The sequence below is a fragment of the Cyprinus carpio genome, chromosome A6 (genome assembly GCF_018340385.1).
Source record: "Cyprinus carpio isolate SPL01 chromosome A6, ASM1834038v1, whole genome shotgun sequence".
Lineage (NCBI taxonomy): Eukaryota > Metazoa > Chordata > Actinopteri > Cypriniformes > Cyprinidae > Cyprinus > Cyprinus carpio.
In genome coordinates, this window is record NC_056577.1 from 17,141,897 (window position 1) to 17,162,227 (window position 20,331).

Consider the following 20,331-nt stretch of genomic DNA (forward strand, 5'->3'; position numbering starts at 1 on the left):
ATACAGCAGAAGGTCAATTTTGTCTGTATATTTTTGTCTGCCCATCCTGTCTTTTACGAAGTTCATGGCTACGTGCACCACTCAAGTGACCGAGGGCAAAGATCTGGAAGAGGAGCTGGAGGGATGTGAGCTGAACCGGATTTTTAGACTTGTCCTTTTGCATAATCACCGGAGCACCACGTCTCAACTTCTGCTGCAAACAAATTCAGAGTCAGTACCTGCAGTGCAAAGAACTGTCAAACTGTCAGACACAACATGGTCTTTATCAAAACAAATAATTATAAAGCATATAAAATTCTATGATGCTTCCTTCAATAAACATGTGTCTTCTTGTTTTCTTAGAGCTGAGAAGGACTCGTGGGTGGAGCTCCTGGGTGGCCGGAGAAATGGACAGAACACTGTGTATGAAGAGTGGGGTAAAAATGAATCATTAAATGCAATACCAGTTTTTAAGTGTGCTTGTTTGAGTCAATTCAGTGGAAACCAAAACAATTCTTGTAATACATATGACATAATATCACTTTAATTGAACAATGTAATGGAAAATATTTTGGTTTTATTCTTAAACTCATCGCTTAACTATCTGTTAGCATTTCCACTGAGTTATATAATATATTATAATAATAATTTTCTTTGAATTTTTATATATTACATACATTACACTGATTTAGAGTCAGGTAGGTTATACCTCTTAATATCACATAATAAACACATATTTATATCAATATATGTCAGATCATGTGTTTTACTTATAGGTGTTATTTCAGAGATTTAATGACAGTGTCTACAAAATATTTTAACTTAATAAATAATAATTGGTACTATACAGTATACAATAGCTTGTGCAGCTACACATTGTCCAGTAGGGGGCAAAAGTGTCAATGGCTTCAAGATTGTGTTTCCAAAAATGGGAGACATCTGTTCTAAATCAGAGCAAACAGTTAACTGCAGTGTAGATGTTCTTTAGAATTATAAAACATGTGAATAAATAAAAAAATAACAATGTACATATCTGAATCAAATAGACACTGTGGCTAAGACTGTCCACAGGTGCGACGTAGAGGTGTATAGTGGACAAAAACAAGGAGAGCTTAATCTACAGTTGGGAGATATGATCAACGTCATGCAGAAGACTCCAGATGGTACTGTTGCAACACAACCCTGCCATTCCAAATTAAATATGTCTAAAATCAATGAACATTTTGAGAATTTGCATGTTCATTTTCTGCAGGGTTTGTGGAAGGCCGCAGGGTACAGGATGGAGAGCAGGGCTGGTTCTCTGCTACATTGGTAGAGATCACCAATGAACATGTGCAGAGACGTCACCTTCATCAGCGGTATCATGTCCTACAGACAGCCACACGTCTGCTGAAACAACACAGTGGGGGCTACAACTTACAAACCAAAAAATGCTTTAAATGACAGACTGCCTACATTTGGAGACTTTGCATTTTTTTCACGTACTGACTTGAAATAAATTAGTAAATAATTATATGTACAATCTATATATAATTCAGCTGAACTACTGCCTGTTGGTCAGTAACTGTAAATGTCCTTACACATGATTTAAGACACACTAAAACTACTTTCTATAGTTTACAACAAAAAATGCAGTCAGTACTTATTCTTGCTCCAGCATGCAAATGTGGAGTTTTTGCTTTGTTTTTGTTGTTGTTTTAATGTAATGTACTGTGCGGGTCAGGCTTATTCCCTGTTGTTATTTTCCCTTCTGTTTAAATAAAATTTGTAATGATAATCTATATCCCTCTATTCTCTTTTGGTCAGTTTTTGTTCATTTGACACCTCGACTTTTTACACTGATTTGCTTATATGTTTACTGTTTTGATCATTGACACCTTACATGTGAAGCTTGAAGTTTCACTTATTTTGCATGTGAACAAACAATATTTCATTATTTGGCATTCCTGTAATTTTACATTTCCCAGAATTATGATATAGTGCGCAGACACAACTATAGGTTTTTTTTTTTTTTTTGTCTCTGTAACTAGCTTAGTATTTTAGACAGCACTTCAACACAAAACTATAGTTTAACTTTTGTTTTCTTTTTTGTTAAATGCAAATTAAATTAAATGCATTATTATATTATATTATATTATATTATATTATATTATATTACATTATATTATTATATTATATTATATTATATTATATTATATTATATTATTAACTACATGGCATTTCGATACCAATCAAATTAATCCGCAGGTACACATCTCAGCCAATAGCTGCCGACCGTTTCAGTCCGAGTCTAAACCAATAGAAGGCAGGATCTGTCTGAAGTCGTCGAATCAGAGCTGAGCTTTGGCCGCAGTTCGCCTACAACGACGGTCGGACGTGTAACTCATACAGAGTTGAAGAAATACCAGACGAAAAAGAAAAGGTATGATGTCGATTTATCGCAAAATAGAGATTAAAAGCAAATGTAAAACAGTTTTTTTGGCAGTAGCTTATTTAAACTTGTCTCAGTGAAGCATACGGTAGAGTTTTATGATCTCTTCGCATGTTTGTGTGGTTTGACTAAACTTTCTCAGTCTTTGTCTCATCTCTGTAATGACAAACAACAAAACGTGTACTTTTATTTTTTTCGTCGCAGATGAGGATATTTTTGTCGGTGTTGGTGAAATACGACGAGTAAAATAAGTTTATCGTGGGGGGTTAAGCTATAGCAAGAGATTTTTATCTTGGTTCCATGCAGCTTTATCTCATTAATTTACATGAACCTAACTTAACGCTAGACAACTCCAGACTTTATTGTGGCTCTTCATTTAAACGTTTTTTAGCATTTTTGCATTATCAATTGCATCCTGCAATGAAAGAGTTCTTTTCATTACTAAAAAAAAAAAAACAAGATTAATGGTCACTGATCATTGGTTGGTTCAGCTGTAGGAATTGCTTAAACTCATGGATGAAGTATTCCATCTCAAATGTTAACTTCATTCCTATGAGGGGAAGTGGCTCAGTTTGGACCACAGCTTGTAAGTGAGCCTGTGCTTTGAAGGCATTCCAGTCAAATTACTTAAACCAACCTGTTTGCATTAAAGAGACAGAAACATTCTGAATGATGTTGGCTTTAATGAATGTTATTCTCAGTTGTCCCTGTTGCTTTAGCGATCAAGAGAGTGGAGCTTGTTTGAGTTGGTCGTGTTGCCAGTGTTAATCAGACCTCATGCAAAATCACTGCTAAATTTGGCAGTACATTAGTATTTTGTAACGGCTAACCTGAGCTTGGGTTTTGTGGTCATGCCACTGCTAATTGTGCTGGCCAGTCATGACGGGAACTTTATGACGTGTCATATGAAAGACAGGGAATTGGATCGCACTGTTTTAGTGTAAATATTAATTGTCATCGGATTTTTTAAACGTGGAGCAGCTTTGAATGCTTGACAATTAGTCAATCAAGGTTGACAATAAATACATCAGCTCTGATTGACTCATGCCTGTTCTTTAATGTTGGCATGAAATGGAAATTCTTATTCTTATCTTATTGCGAATGATTTATCAATGCATGGTTTGTTTTAAATTGTTTTATAGCTTAAAATTTTTACTCTGATGTACGCCATAATACATACGGTTTGTTAAACACACTACGATAATTGTTTTGACTGATATATTAATGAAATTTAACATTTCCACTTATCTGGATATTGGTTCTTTAATATCGAGTTTATTAAAAATTAGACATAGGCTAAACAAGGATGAATAAACATGACAAGTGGAAAACAAATGTTCAAAGTCTTTCAAAAGAGTCTTGTAGAAAACCGTTTAATTAAAAAAAAAGTTCTTAAGCTGTGCTATACTGTATTTGTCTTCTGAAGTATGTTCACCTTCAGATGCTTATAGATTAATGATTTAGGTTGTTATGGTTATTATTGTGTTTAGTAGCAGGAATAAAATAATTAATTATTTTATACATAATCCATGTATTGATCACAACAAATGAATACAATGAATATTATATTCTTGTCTTTATACTCTAATAGCTGTCTCTGCAGATCTGGTTTCTTCTGTTTTCATAATAGATTTCGTATCATTGTGTAATTTCTTTGATTGTTCTGTTGTCTCCAGGCAGGGGGGTGTATATGTGTGTGAGAGAAGGGGGCAGGCTGCATTGGGAGCAGCTATGAGTGAGATCGAGGGCACCTACCGCTCCTTGCAGACCCCTGCGGGGACACGGCTCGGAGCTCAGTACAACACCGGCATCAGCACCCTGGAGCCCGGGCAGAGCCTCAGTTCAGCTATGGGAGCAGGAGGGAAAGGCCACAACAAGAGCCTGCAGATCCGCGTCCAGGGCCTGGATGATGCTCAGGAGTTCTATGAACTCGAGGTCAGTCACTTCACATCAACTCCGTTTTTTGCCTCTGTTCATCTCCATATAGGTCTGTGTGAGTAATCCTGAATTTTTATATAATCGTGATGTATTTGTCACAAATATAAAATATAGTGTCTGTTAATGGGCTTTTTATTTGCCCATGGTACACTATCATTTCAAATCTTTTTTTGTTCACCAATGCTTCATGTGTTAAATACAGTTAAAAAACCGTGAAATGATGTGTGAAATTTATAGCTTAAAATAGCTATACAAATAAAAAAAAATATCAAATTATTATTATATATATATATATATATATATATATATATATATATATATATATATATATATATATATATATATATATATATATATATATATATATATATATATATAGGTAATAGAAAGTATATTTATTTAATTATAATATATAACTATTCCCTGTATTTATTTAGCAAAAAAACAGTGTAGAAAAAATACATGCCATGATTTATTTTTGACTAGATTTTTATTGTAGTTTACTTATTTTTATTAAGCCAAATCAAATCTTTTGAATCTGCTTTAACTACATTGGCTGGTTGAACTGTTGAAAATGATGCATATCACATATTGCTACGCCCTGAACATATATCCATAGTTGTCTGGTTAATTATATGCCTGGATGTTTTTTTCATTTTTTTATTTCGCTGCACAAATATTGTACTTTTGCTATAATGTTTGCAAAGCTTCCCAAAGTTTATTTAAAAATAAGAGCACACTGTAGCCAGCACACTGTGTTTGGTTTTGTCCATTTGCGGCTGTGCTGGAGAATGTAAACGACCGTCTCTCCGGAGACCACTGGCAGACTTGCTTTGCGTGTCGGGTTGTGGTGGGTGACAGCTGCCATATGGCTTCAATTCTTAAATCCTGCGTCTTTAAGTCTGTTTTACACCCGAGGCCTGAAGTCACTCTCTAAGTGCTAGCCTGGCTGTAGTTACACATGTGACGTATGCATTTTCTGCCTTGAAGTTCTGTTATTATCACAGTGGGTAAAAATAAAAAAAAGCTAAAGTTTTTGGTGAAGATGCATTGATTGAATTTCCTAAAATATGACGCTATAGCATCTGAATACAAAATGACATGTACACGGCGAGATTTAGGATTGTTTGGGTTTGTGCAATTTTGATATAAGCAGCGTGGCTTTTAAAACATGTTTATTGTTGAGAGCTGCTTAATCAGGGACATGGAAAAATTAACTGGCTTTACAGCAACAACATCTGAATAATCCTTGGGCCATCCAAGATTGTAGATGAGTTGGTTTCTTCTTCCTCTGTACAGATTTGGAGAAATTTAGCATCATCTCACTTGCTCACCAATGGATCCTCTGCAGTGAACGGGTGCCATTAGAATGAGAGTTCAAACCGCTTATAAAAACATCACAATCCATAACGCATCCACTCTAGTTCATCAGTTAGCATCTTGTGAAGTGAAAAGCTGCATGTTTCTAATAAATAAAATCCATCATTAGGAAGTTTTTAACTTCAGTCAAACCACTACTTCCGGTTAAAATACGAGTCTGTCAGTAATATTGCTTTTTCCTTCTGAATCAGAAAAGAAATATGCACAGATCATGCACTGTTTATGGGTGAAAACAGTTCTAAACAATGTTGGTGGATTTCGATGTGAGAGGACAAGAGGGGAGGGATTTTTCTTCAGTGGAGGAAGCGTTTTTTATGGATTATGGACTGGTATTCTGTCCATAAATGATGGTTTAAAGTCAAAATGCCTTAATGATGTATCTTTCTTATAAACACAGCTTTTCACTTCACAAGGCATTGATTGATGGACTGGAGTCGTGTGGATTACTTGTGGGTCATTGTGATGTTTTTAACAGCTGTTTGAACTCTCATTCTGACGGCACCTGTTTACTGCACAAGGTTCACTGGTCGTCATGATGTAAAGCTAAATTTAGCCAAATCCAGGTATGGCCTGATGTTGAGTACATTTTCAGCAGATGTTCATTTTTGGATGAAATGTTCCTTTAAACGTCTCTCTGGTTTGACATGGAAGATTATCTTAATGTGGTGTTATAAGACAGTTTAAGTGTTTTGGTGGAGGATGAGAACTTCCCATGATTAGATCAGATAACAATGTGCTTTGAATTCTTCTGTTAAAACATCAAACACAGCAGTGGAAAATGGTTGTTATCCAGCTTTATTAGGTTACAGGACTCAGGAATGCGGTGGTACCACCAAACATGCTGTACTGAATCAGAGAGACCCTGCTGGATGTTAATCACTGTTCATATTATGTCTAGATAATGGAAGAACAATGGGGTCAGTTCTGGTTCAAAGATTTATTACTCTTTCTAGTCCTCCTCAGGAGTGCATTGGGACTTGTTTTCCATTACACTTAATTTAGCACTGCTGAGTATGTTTGAACTGCGGTAGTTATTGATCTTTTGTCAGATGATGTGGATGTTTTATTAGGCAGATTGTGTGTAATGATTCATAAGGCAACGTGGCTTTGTGATCTGTCCCATGATGCACAAACTGACGCTAACACAGTCTGGTGTTGTTCATGTGTGAGTGTGCGGGTGAGAGTACGCATGTGCACTTGTGTGCTCATTGCATTGTGGGTCTGATGTCATGAAGCCACATCTGTTTTCAAGATGGGATTGTGTTCTCGTGTGCACACCCAGGTACATGAATGTAAGAGCTGTGGGAAAATATCCCAAATTAACCCTCAGGACTAAACTATCAGACCAAAGAAATAAAGACAGATGTGCTGAACTACTGCTCTTGTTAGTCGAAACATATTGTCTGGTGATGGTTGTGATGAGATTTTGATTTACCTTTTTCATATGTTCAAGTTTAAAACCTCAGGTTTGTTCATTGTTCAAATGCAGACACTTTTAAACTACATATTTTCATAATCATCAAGCCGGTGGGTTCTCTGAACAATTGACTAGTCTTAAGAAACTCTGTATTTTCTTGGTGTGTGTGCATGTCCATTATACTCAGATCAGATGCATTTCTTTGGGCAGAATTCACATAGGACATTTTTGTTTGCATTTATTTATTTACAATGTCAAAAATGTTCTTTTGAATGTCTAGTTATTATTGTTATAATTATTATTATTATTATTATTATTTTAAATGAAACGCAACTCGCTGTGCTGCATCCTGTTCCCCTGTCTTTTCTCCAATTATTTCCAGTCTCACTGTCATACCAAATAAAGCCAGAAAGGTAAACAAACAAAAAAAAAATTAAAATAGGAAGGAAGGGGAAAAATAAAATAATATTAATACTAAGCAAAAAATTCAATACAATGACATACAAAACTTAAACTAAGAAAACAAAAGTGTATATAGTAGTTAATAATAACAATAATACAATGTCTTTATGTCAGCTTAAATAAGATTCTCATCTTCACCATTTTTTAAAACTATATAATATAAAATGGAATGCTTGAATCTTGTTTATTTTCATTTGATAAAGGTCGGGGGAGCAGGGTCAGTTTGGGACATATCTGGATAAACAGCTATGTATGAGTGTATTAAAGGGTTACTCCACCGCAAAATGAAAATGAACATGTCGTTCCAAACCCGTAAAAGCTTTGTTCATCTTCGGAACACAATTTAAGATATTTTGGATGAAAATCAGGAGGCTTGAGACTGTCCCATAGACTGCCAAATGAATAACAGTGTCAAGGTCCAGGAAAGTATGAAAAGCATCGTCAGAATAGTCCATCTGCCATCAGTGATTCAACCATAACGTTATCAAGAAAACATAATACTCACTAAGAAAAAAAAAAAAAAAAATAAATACAACAAATTCACCAAGTCGTCTCCTGTGTCTCTCCCCAAATCACCGTAGCGTCATTTTGCAAAACAGCTGCTGAACGCAAACAGTGTATGCTATTCTGTGTCAGCCGCAACACAAGGATGCGCTGTTGTCTTTTAAATCAAAGTGTAAATTCACGTAGAAAACGTATCCTTGTGGCGCGGCTGACACAGAAGAGCATACACAGTTTGCGTTCAGCAGGTGTTTTCCAAAATAAAGCAGTTATTGTTCGTGAATTCCCTTTTGGAGGTCAATTATTTATTATACTTATAAAAAAACAAATATTTTAAAAAAACATGAACATGTGAATTCTTTTACAGTTATCTAAACATCCCCATGTAGTAGAGTTTGCACACTACTGTAAATGTCTCGGATGTTTGTTACCGTTCGGTTGTCATCATCCGCTATTTCCACCACATAAGCCATTCGTCTTTAAAGCATGATGACATTTAATTTTTAAATGTCACTGTGTTCGTGTTGGCTCTTGTGTTGAGTTGTTTCGTCCACAACCATTGGAGTATTCCATTTCTTCAGCGACTGATCATTCTTTTTCTATGAAACTTGTAAACCGCATTTACCGGTTCTTACTCTATAGTGACACCAACCCTATAGTGGTTTGCCTGTGCATTGCAGTTATTTTGCACTTAACAAAACTTCAGTCACATGGTTTTCCCAACTTATTTTTGTGTCTGTCCTGTGCGCAGCATATTATTTCTTCTGAGCGGTCGCAAACAAATTAAGTTTGCAGCTGAGAGGGAACATTGGTAAAAAGTATAGGTAAAATCTAAAAAAAATTAATTAGAAAACTAGTCAATCTCACTGATTGACTGTTATTCAACAATACTGATCATTTCTATACTTTTTTTTTTAAATTAGTTTTTATAATCCTAAATTGGCATAAAACTATCAGCTGTTTGATTTTAGGAACTGGCAGGCCCACAAAGTTTGTAATGATTTGCCATGAGGGAATGAATGCTTGTGCATGTGCATATTGGGCATCTGTCTGTTTGTTCTGCCTCTAACCTTATTCCCAGTTCACCCGGAAACCCACTTGCCTGCTCTCTTGATCTGTGAGCCGCTCCTCTGCCTCCCCAACTTGTAATTTGTGCTGCCATCTAAACGCTGAAGGCATACAGCAATCCCAGCCTCAGCATGTATTTATGGATATGGGGTTTGTTCTCTGCTCCATAGCTTCTGCCAGAGTTATAATTTTCTCTGACTTTGAAATCAGGGAAAATGTATTTATGTACTTTTACCCCTGTAGCTGGATTATGATATCTGTAACTTTTGTTTTGGGATTTGTAGCCCAATTGTGAATATTTTGGCCTGTTTACATTCATGTGTTTGCACTGATCGCGTAGCTGTTCTGATCATGAAAGACCAGGTCTAAATTAAACATTCAAGACAGATTACCATCCGATCACTCGAACCATTTTAGGAGGTAGTTTGAGACGTACTGTATTCCTGATGCATCTGGCCAAGTTTAATTTGTGTGTATTGTCTAAATTGGACAATTTTGTCTCTTAAGTGCTGATGCCAGTTTCTTCTTTTGGAGTCTTTGATCTTGTGAAGGATCTTTCATAAACTTCAGTCTTCAGTGTCACATGATCCTTCAGAAATAATTCTAATTTCCTTATTTAGTGCCTAAGAAACATTTATTATTATCATCTATACTAAAAACAGTTTAAATCACTGCTTAAATCTTTGATCAAGGTGTCATACATTTTCTGGATTATTTAAAGGTGCACTAAGCGATTTTTGAAAAATGCTTTTGACCACTAGTGTCTGACCGAGTCCCAAAACAAACTCGCAACCAATCAGCAGTACTGGGCGTGTACGTCTAGTAATGGAAGGGAGAAGTGAGTGCTAAGTGAGTGCACAGGACGGATATTAGCAGATGGACTATAGATAGCAAGAGATGGCAGATAAAAAAAAAAAATTTGGAGGAGCAAAACTTTAAAAAAGAAGGGCTACGATCAGGCAAGATGTAGGACCGCGTAAATATTGGAGCAGCTTTCCTGGAGTGGAAAGAACTCAAGAAGTGGAAGGGAATTGAACGCCAAGGTTGCTTTGTTTCTTCTTGATAGGTGAGTTACGTTAATGTAGGCGTTTTCACACAACTTTTTTGTGTTGGCTTTTGCTTGAATATGCTGCGGCAAGCAGGCATGGCAGATCCACCATCGTCGCTGCCAATGTTGTGTATGTACGTGTGGGGCAGAGTTTTCAAAATAGGGTTGAGCTTCTGTTGGAGTGTGGGTGTCAACGATATCAACATCTTTTGGCAAAAATCGCTTAGTGCACCTTTTAATTAATCAAAACCTTTAGTGACGTTATAATTGTTTTTACTGTCACTTAAATAACTGATTACATCCTTGCTAAATAAAAGTATTGATTTATTAAGTCTTACTGACCCCAAACTTTTGAATTGCACTGTATTTGAATGTAGTAATACTAAAATTATTATTGTAGTTACTGTACATGTTAATTTTTACGCAATGGATTTCTGTTGAAAACAAAGTAGGATAAGCTGCTTCCGAAATTACACACTTCATGCATAGTATGTATTGTATAGAACTGTTGATGAAGTGTGTTCTTTAGCTATGGGTGTAAATACATTCTACATGTGCCATCTTGGCATTATCTTTTGACCCGCGTGTTCTTTGACCTATGACATACAACAGCAACACAAAAAATTACTTGACTGTTGTTAAAAAACGTACAGTAACCTGTGAGGAAGAACAGCTGCTTAGCTCATAGGTTTTCCGGTCTTTTTTTTTTATTTATTTTTTTTACTTAATGCGTAATGGAATAGTAAAGTGTAGGTTATCAAGTTTAAAGATAATTGGTCCATGTCAGTGCAAATGCGATGATTTGCAGTCTTGACATTTCCAGTATAAACAGGCTCAGGACAGTCTCCCCATGAGTTTTTGTTCACTAGGCCAATAGGAAGTGATGAGGAAGCAGCTACAACAGCCTAAACTTCCTGTCCCATCCACACTCATGGGACGACGCAGCCTCTTCCAAGTAATCACTCAAGCTGTCAGTCAAAGTCAGTGACAGGCCTGTTTCCTTAATTTACACGTGTGTGAGTTCATGTGCATGTTTTTCATTAGTGTACACTTTTTTGTTTTTTTTGCCCCCCATTTTTGAGCTGAACTCAAAGATCTAAGACTTTTTCTATGTACACAAAAGGCCTATTTCTCTGAAATATTGTTCACAAACTGTCTAAATCTTTGTTAGTGAGCACTTCTTTTTTGCCGAGATAATCCATCGACCTCACAGGTGTGGCATATCAAGATGCTGATTAGACAGCATGATTATTCCAAAGGTGTGCCTTAGGCTGGCCACAATAAAGGGACACTCTAAAATGTGCAGTTTTATCACACAGCACAATGCCACATATGTTGCAAGTTTTAAGGGAGCGTGCAATTGGCATGCTGACTGCAGGAATGTCCACCAGAGCTGTTGCCCGTGAATTGAATGTTCATTTCTCTACCATAAGCCACCTCCAAAGGCGTTTCATAGATTTTGGCAGTACATCCAACCGGCCTCACAACCGCAGACCACGTGTAACCACACCAGCCCAGGATCTCCACATCCAGCATCTTCACCTCCAAGATCGTCTGAGACCAGCCACCCGGACAGCTGCTGAAACAATCAGTTTGCATAACCAAAGAATTTCTGCACAAACTGTCAGAAACCATCTCAGGGAAGCTCATCTGCATGGTTCGTCGTCCTCATCGGGGTCTCGACCTGACTGCAGTTCATTGTCTTAACTGACTAGAGTGGGCAAATGCTCACATTCGATGGTGTCTGGAACTTTGGAGAGGTGTCCTCTTCACGGATGAATCCCGGTTTTCACTGTACAGGGCAGATGGCAGCCAGCGTGTATGGCGTCGTGTGGGTGAGCGGTTTGCTGATGTCAGCATTCTGTATCGAGTGGCCCATGGTGGCGGTAGGGTTATGGTATGGGCAGGCGTATGTTATGGACAACGAACACAGGTGCATTTTATTGATAGCATTTTTTGAATGCACAGAGATACCATGATGAGATCCTGAGGCTCATTGTTGTGCCATTCATCCACGACCATCATCTCATGTTGCAGCATGATAATGCACTGCCCCATGTTGCAAGGATCTGTACACAATTCCTGGAAGCTGAAAACATCCCAGTTCTTGCATGACCAGCGTACTCACCGGACATGTCATGTTTGGGATGCTCTGGATCAGCGTATACGACAGCGTGTTCCAGTTACTGCCAATATCCAGCAACTTCGCGCAGCCATTGAAGAGGAGTGGACCAACATTCCATAGGCCACAATCAACAACCTGATCAACTCTATGCGAAGGAGATGTGTTGTGCTGGGTGAGACAAATGGTGGTCACACCAGATACTGACTGGTTTTTGGACCCCCCAATACAGTAAAACTGCACATTTTAGAGTGGCCTTTTATTGTGGCCAGCCTAAGGCACACCTGTGCAATAATCATGCTGTCTAATCAGCATCTTGATATGCCACACCTGTGAGGTGGATGGATTATCTCGACAAAGGAGAAGTGCTCACTAACACCGATTTAGACTGATTTTTGAACAATATTTGAGAGAAATAGGCCTTTCGTGTACATAGAAAAAGTCTTAGATCTTTAAGTTCATCTCATGAAAAATGGGGGCAAAAACAAGTGTTGCGTTTATAATTTTGTTCAGTGTATATTTCCTTTCTCTTTGGAGTGTTACAAGCTCTTGGTGCATGCAGAAGATCTGTTGTTGCAAAGACTAAAGTCTCAAATCCAAAGGGATATTCTTTATCAAAGTTAAGACTCTGCCACCCCCCCCACATCTCTACGTCACTATGTGGAAATATTTGCGCAATGCCACCTAAATGTTCACGCAAAGAATGAAGGCATGGTTTCAGTAACCGCAGTTAGTGTTGAAGCAGCTGTGTCAGGGAGATGCTGTGTGTATGTAGGCGAAAGCAAAAGCACTTTATTTGGCCTTCCGAAAGTAGAGGCAATTCAGGAATCTTTAAGATTACTTACAACAGAACAGCAACGCACCGTGGACGACCGTTTCGTGAACATTGGAGAGGAGGTAAATCTGACTTTGCTACGACAATCTGGCGCTTCTGAATCAGCTACTGTAAGTATGTTTTGTTATCAGTTTAAGTATTTGCTGTAATGTGGGGTTTTGCGTGTTTGTGTGTGTGAGAGAGAGAGCGAGAGAGAGAGACAGGGTCACACAGTGGAGTCAGCTGTCTTAACCGTCCGTGGCTTGTGTAATGCAAATACATAGGAGCTCCATCACTGTGTCTGTCACACGACTCTGTTCCTCTTTCGGGCTTGAACTGATGGTAAAACTAGGACATTATTCTTTACATTTATTTTGAAAGATGAAGCTCGCGATTATGGAAAGGGTCATTACATTTTCTACGAGTGCTTGCGATGTTCGGCCAATTACAATGCACTGGGTCAGTTGGCCAATCAGAACAGACTGCGCTTGTCAGAAGGAGGGACTTGTTTGAGAGAGGCGGGGCATAGAGGACCTACAATATTGTACAGTATTTGAAAAATTATGTGTTTTTTGAACATTAAAGCATGTCAGCATATTCTGTTACACCAAGTACACAAAATGATGATCTTTAAAAAGCATCATATGACCCCTTTAATGTTTTTGTTTTTGTTTTAGTTAGCTATAATAACCCTGGATCTGCAAGAGTCAAATCCATTCAATACATTTCCATTGGAGTGCATGCAAAACTACAACACTGACCTAATTTTGTAGTCATAACAATAACTCTGGCAGCTGTGATGGAGTGGGCTCATCTTAGATCATTTTTTTATCACTTAATTTGCCATATGCTGTCTCAGCTCTTGAAACAAAGAGAGAACATGGGCACATGCACATTTGCATGGAATTTGACCAGAGCATGCTGCAGGCCATTCAAGCCCTACTGTGACCTTCTGAGGAATCTACTGGAGTGTTGGGGCTCTGAGGGGAGAACAGCAGAAATAGACGCTATTAAACAGAGACTGCAGAGACCTATCGCACAACCCAGGGCCAGAGAGTGCTGTATTTTGCGAGAGCCCCTGCTTTCAGTCCTAAAGGGAAGCAGGATAGGTTGTGTGTGGTAGCATGTCACACTGGGTCTCTTACTGAGCTGAGTCTGTGCCAGGACCAGGACCCTTGCCAAATGCTCTCCAATGAGGGTCTGTTCACAGCTGCTTGTGGAGAGAGAGAGAGTAGAGAGTCGCCTTTATCTGCTCAGTGACACCATGCAACAGATATAAATACACCTCAGCCGAGTGATAATGTCCTCTTTGTCTGGACAAATACTTCTTATCCAAGACTACAGTTTTATCGGCAGGCTGCGAGTTTTAGCAATGAAACATCAAAATGTTATACTTACAATTGCAACAGTGACTTCTGGGTCAATGACGTGGCTCTCTTTTTAGTTTTTTAGTTTTTTTTTTTTTTTTTTGGTCCAGACCTCTTGTAAGATGAACATGTTTTTAATTTTCTTCTTTAAGTATACTTTAATGAAACAGTGAAACTTTTTTTTTCTTAAATATTTTGAAATAAACAGAAAACAAGAACTGACATCATAGAGAGGACCCATGAAGATCCTTATGGTTTAATTTTTTATAATTTGGACTTTTTATGATAGCAAGGTTAGTTCAGGTTGCAAAATGTGACTCCCCATTAATGTTTTTTTTTTTTTTAACCATAAATTGTCCTATTTAAAATTGTAAATTTCTACAGACATGTATTCAAGGTGTACAGAAAATATTTTTATTAAATATTATGAATTAATTTATTAATTAATTTTATAGTTATTTTTAACTTGACAGTTAATCAGTATGATAATTGGTTTTAGAGTCATTAATTTGGTAGTTTTTTTTTTCCTTTTTAATTTCTTGAATTTTTTAAGAATGTGGCACACTTAAACTAGATTTTAAAGGATTTTTTTTTTTTTTCATTTTCTTCATTATGCAGACTTTTCTTTGTCATTGACCCTTTTATCATTCATGTTGAATATTTGCAAGAACTTTATTTCACGAAATATGATTTATGTGAATCATAAAACTGTTTTGTCCTGACTTGACACACTTGTAATTCAATCTTGGGCTTATTCTCCATTGATGTGCAAGTAAGAATAGACAGTAATTGCTGCATTGGATGTTTGAACTGGCTCAGGCCTTGAAAAAGTCTTTTCAAAGCTGAACCACTGAGAATGTCCAGTGACTAGAAACTATCTTTGAACCTGCACAGACCTGGAAACAGTCACAATAAAAGACATTTCCTGTACGTAAATGACATTAATGGCACAACAGAAAGTAAAACATGCCTTCCAAGAATGCTGGCTCCATGTGCCAACTTTAGTCTTTACTGGCAATATTCCTCCCTTATAATGTGTGTTTTTCTTCTTAATAAAACAATGTGTGTTGTGTAAGGCTGTGCAAAGACCCAAAGTAGACAGTCCCCTTTTTGTTTATGTAGACATTGTACCAAGATTCTTTTCTTTGTTAATGTTGGAGCCATTTTTGAATGTGCTTTCAGAATCAAAACAACTGCAACTGACAGTGGGGGAGCCACAGTGACACCAGGTAAATGGGCAGCTCTGGAAAAAAAGAGTTTTGAATGGGATTGGTCAGCAGGCTTGGGGCACCACCCACACCTCGCAGCACCAGGAAGCTCAGTAACACTGGGCCTTTTTATTCAGCTCATAACAACAGCGAGAAAAAAAGCACTGGCGTTCACTCCCTGCTTTGTGTTTAAGACAGACCTGCAGAGCGATGAAAGTGTGTGTGTTTTAAAGAATATATATGAATGTGTTTTGTTTGTGTGAGGCACAGATGAGTCTTTGTGGAGGGTTCAGTGCAGTGAGGGGGCTGCTTCGATCCCTGGGGAATGCGGAACACTGGAGACAGGGGGGCTGGCTGATGGGATTTCGGAGGAGGGAGTGGAGCAGGACTTGTCCAGCATGAACAAACAAGCTTATAAATAGTTTGTTTGACAGGCTATAGAGGGGTGAGTGGGAGGAATGGGGTAGGTGGGAGTAGGCATTTGAGTATTGGGCAGATTGTGTTGCATGAGTAGTATTGTGGTAGATTAAGCAGTAGTACCTTAAAGTCCAGCCTTTGGACATGTTTTTAAACTTTAAGGACCTATGACTTTGATTGTGAGTTTGTTTGTGTCAGGCAAATTTAAATGGAGAGTCCTCAATAATAATGGGAAACTTCATTATTGCGGTTGCTTGGAATGATTCGTGATTCCGCTTTGTTGTTGTAATGAGGAGCATTTAGAGTTTAAACAAATTTCCTGTGCTAAAGCTGAGCATAACATACAATGACCTGTCTCTCTTTTTGTCTTGTTTTTAGCTAGTTTTAGTATTGGTCAACTGGTATATTTATTTATTTATTTTTTTAAGTGTGCAACTCCAATAACTAGAGTGTAGAATGACTGATGGTTGATAATATGAGTAGGGCTCCAGACTCATTCTTTACACTGGTTGCTCTTTTGTGATTAACTTTTTCAGTTGGTCGCATAAACACATGATTTGGTCGCAATATTTTTTATTTTTTTGCACTACAACATGGGATTAATCAATGCATGCGGATGAACTTTTATAGAAACAAAAGTAGTTAACATTCAACCCGTTATTTTTCATCAGTAGTTTATTTGTGATTTTGATAAGCTGATATATTTTAATTATAAAGATTGAGATGTACACAAATATTCTTAAATATTTAGTTTTTACAATTAAAATGTGAAGCAAATCAACAGTGACAAAACCGCTTTCAAATAGCACGTCACAGGGCGAGCAGTCAGTCCTGTCAGTACAGTCAGTACTGGGAAGCCTTACACACCCTCTCATTTGGTCTGCTTAACGTCCACCATACGATGCAATTAGTGGAACAAATTAGTGACCGCTTTGAGAGAGCTGGCCATGAGGAAAATCCTAGAGGTCAGCGTCTCTTGATTGCTTCAAGCCCCCGTCGCCCCCAACTCAGATGACAACTTTTGCCATCTCTCACTCTGATATAATTCGAGGGTGTTGAAGCGTGACAGATTGGGCTTTTCATTAGTTTGGCCTTGTTGGCAGCCATCGCTGGCTTTGACCTTAAATCAGGGTATTTGCTATAGCACAGATCGAGTTCACTTCAGAGCCTTTCCAAAGAGACTTCATTTAATGTCTGCTCACAGTACAGTATTGTTGAAATTTTAAAATTTGACATTTTAGTATGTGACTATCAACCAAAATTGTTGAAAAACTCTTTTACCAAATTGATTTTAGAGCACTGAAATCAATCCAAAAATTCAATAAACTCGTTGTTGCCAGCCCCCCTCCCCCCCCCCCCTCCCCCTCCCCACCCTTGTAGCTGACTAATATCTATAGTGATGATACAAGCAAAATATTGTTCTTTGAACTATGTAAACTCTTTACCCAATAAGTTTAAGATAGTTTTTTTTTTTTTTTTAAGCCTCCAATTTCAAACCATTTTGTGTCAGAAAGTATGTTTTAAGTTTTTACTTTCGCACGTACGATCACACAGTGTGTAAAGCCGCCCTGGAGCGTACATCAAGTGCATCACATGATCACGCCTCACTGAATTTGAGCCAGGGACAAAACTGAATGAAAACTATTTATTTTAGGTTTCTATATTTCACTAACTAAAAAAAAAACAATATAAAGACTTTGCATCGATATTTATGGAAGAGGTATATCCATGAATGGTTTACGATAAAAATAGTCATTTATTAATTTGTCAGCATGCTAAATCAAACTCGTGTTTATCATTATTTCACATAAAAGAGAATGCACATATTCATTCTCATCTACTCTGTTCAATCTTCACTACACAAATGCAATGACAAAAAAACACAAAACAACCACATTAGGGCTTTTAAATTCAAATGCAGACACGCGTAACACAATAGAAAATTACTGACAGACCCTTGTATGTGTACGTCAAAATTCTTGATGTAAGAATGAACATTTATATGAATTTTCCACAGTGTATGTAAGGATGTATCGCTTGTTATCCTTTCAGCCAAAGCAAGTGAGGGAGCTCACAGACAGAAAACCTGAAAGTTTACCAGAGTTATATGAGTGTATGAAATTTATGACCTATGCAGACGCAGAAGTCCGGTATGGCCGTTGGCCCTGAGGAAGCCCTGACGAGGCCTGATGAAGCCCTGAAAGCTACAGTGGGAATGCAACTGGCCCAAGCATGCCCCTGATGAAGCCCTGAAAGTTACAGCGGGAAGCATGCACTAGCACACCCACTTTTGGACTAACAGTGGAAATGCGGCTAATGTTTTCACTGAAAATCAGGGCAGGGCTTAGCAATGGGCCAATAGATTTGGCCTAGCAAAAACTGTGGCAAAAAGAGAGTGAATAATAGCGTAACTCCTGGGAACTTATCTACACAAGATATTTGCTTAAATTTGACTAAATCACATTACATCTACAACTAGATAATGTGTTGTTCTGTGCTGTGCCTGTTGAATGAGACTGAGCACCAAACCCCATGTGTACTGATCATGTTAAAAACTGCACTCTGGGAGTTTAGTTCATATGGCAAGCTTTAGCAAGGTGTTTACTGTGCACACTGGAGCAGTTGGTCAGTAATGTCAGGTACACATAAACCCTTCTTAGAACTCCCGTTTTAACTGCTGACAACCTCTATTATGTATGTCCAGCTGTCTGCCGAGATGCTAGATACAGGTGATGCTCACACATTGCTTGCGGGAGTCAGTCAGATTGATGCATGCAACAAGAAATCAGATTTATAATGAAATGTTAATGAAATGGGCCGGTTCTGTTTATTTTAAGAGTCAGATTCCTGAAGCATTTAGTTGCCTGTAACAACTTGAGCACTGAGTCAGGGAGAGTGTTTATCTGTGCTCTTAAATGAGTAGGGTCAGCTACAATTACTTTTTTGTTTACTTTGCATGTACGTTCTTACCACAATGACAAGAAGTCGGGAAATTTAGCCGTCTGCAGCACATTTCCTGAGAGCTTTTCCTCTTCCTTTGAGCTAAATATTGAACTAAATGGTTAATCTAATATGTACAGTCATGTGTTGGCTGTTACATTCATAAAATCATTTGGCTGGGGCTGCCACATTTTCTGTGAGTTTTTGATTTGTGTCATTTGAGTTGATTTACATGAACAAACATTCCACAAAAAATTTAAGTACACACAACTTGCTTAATTTTAAGTTGGGTGTCGGTGGAAGTAATGTTAACTTTTTTTAATAATTCAACCTATCGGTTTTGAAAATGCACATAATAGATCTTATTGTGAAAGATTCATCACTGTATATGTTTAATATTAGATTAGGTTTTCGAAAATGTAATTCAGGCCCTGAATAAATGTCTAAAAATCCCGATTGGAGTACCACTATAAATAGTTATATGTGGTAAAAAGAAGGCTTTAAAAAGATCAGTATCGGTGATCGGTATCGGCAGATACTGCTTTCTGTGATCGGCCTCAAAAATCCTGATCAGAGCGCCCCTAATATATGTAGTCTTTTTATATCACATTCTGTTCATTCTGTATGATTTATTTTTTACTGAGGGCCTGTGGTGCTGAAGATTCAACAGCATGGCACAAGAAACACTGTAATCCATTCCTGTAACTGACATGTTAAATGATTTGCAATGTTTTTTATCGCTTTGTGTCAAGGTGTGGCTGAAATCATTGCAACATAGCTGTGATGGCTAAGGCCACACTTAATAATTGGGCTAGTTTATTTCAATTGTTCTAGTTTCCTTTTTAATTTATTTAATTTCTTTGTAGAAGAAATTGATTTTGTTTAAGGGATTAATTGTTTGTTCGCTAGTTTATAAATTTCTATGTATTTATTTTGTCTTTTTAATATTATTTACCCAAAACATTTTGTTTTAGTTGTGCATGTTGTCTCTTATGTGCACATTGAAGATCAAAGAGCGACATAATAATTCATTACTAGAGTGCACGCTAGTGATTGAATAAAACCACAACTAGACAAGATATGTGTTAATATTTTCTTTAATTGTTTGAATGATTGTGTATCTACCCGTGGTTCTGCTGGGATCCATGACTGCTCCATGGAACAAAGGTTTCTTATTAAAAGAGCACAGCATTTCCTGATGTCCTTTGTATCCTTTGCTAGGAATTATGGGAAATGTAG

At 37.5% G+C, this 20,331-nt stretch overlaps 1 protein-coding gene across 4 annotated transcripts in view; it reads left to right on the top strand.

The window, feature by feature from the left end:
* Positions 1-2,254: 2,254 nt before the first annotated feature.
* The window catches only part of LOC109113685 (FERM, ARHGEF and pleckstrin domain-containing protein 2-like), a 57,048-nt gene continuing 38,971 nt past the window's right edge, over positions 2,255-20,331 (top strand). For all 4 annotated transcript variants that reach the window (XM_042758221.1, XM_042758223.1, XM_042758222.1 and 1 more), the window contains exons 1-2: positions 2,255-2,401; positions 4,087-4,345. In XM_042758221.1, the coding sequence (XP_042614155.1) occupies positions 4,142-4,345 (204 nt within the window). In that variant the 5' untranslated portion in view covers positions 2,255-2,401; positions 4,087-4,141. The remainder of the gene's footprint in view (positions 2,402-4,086; positions 4,346-20,331) is intronic.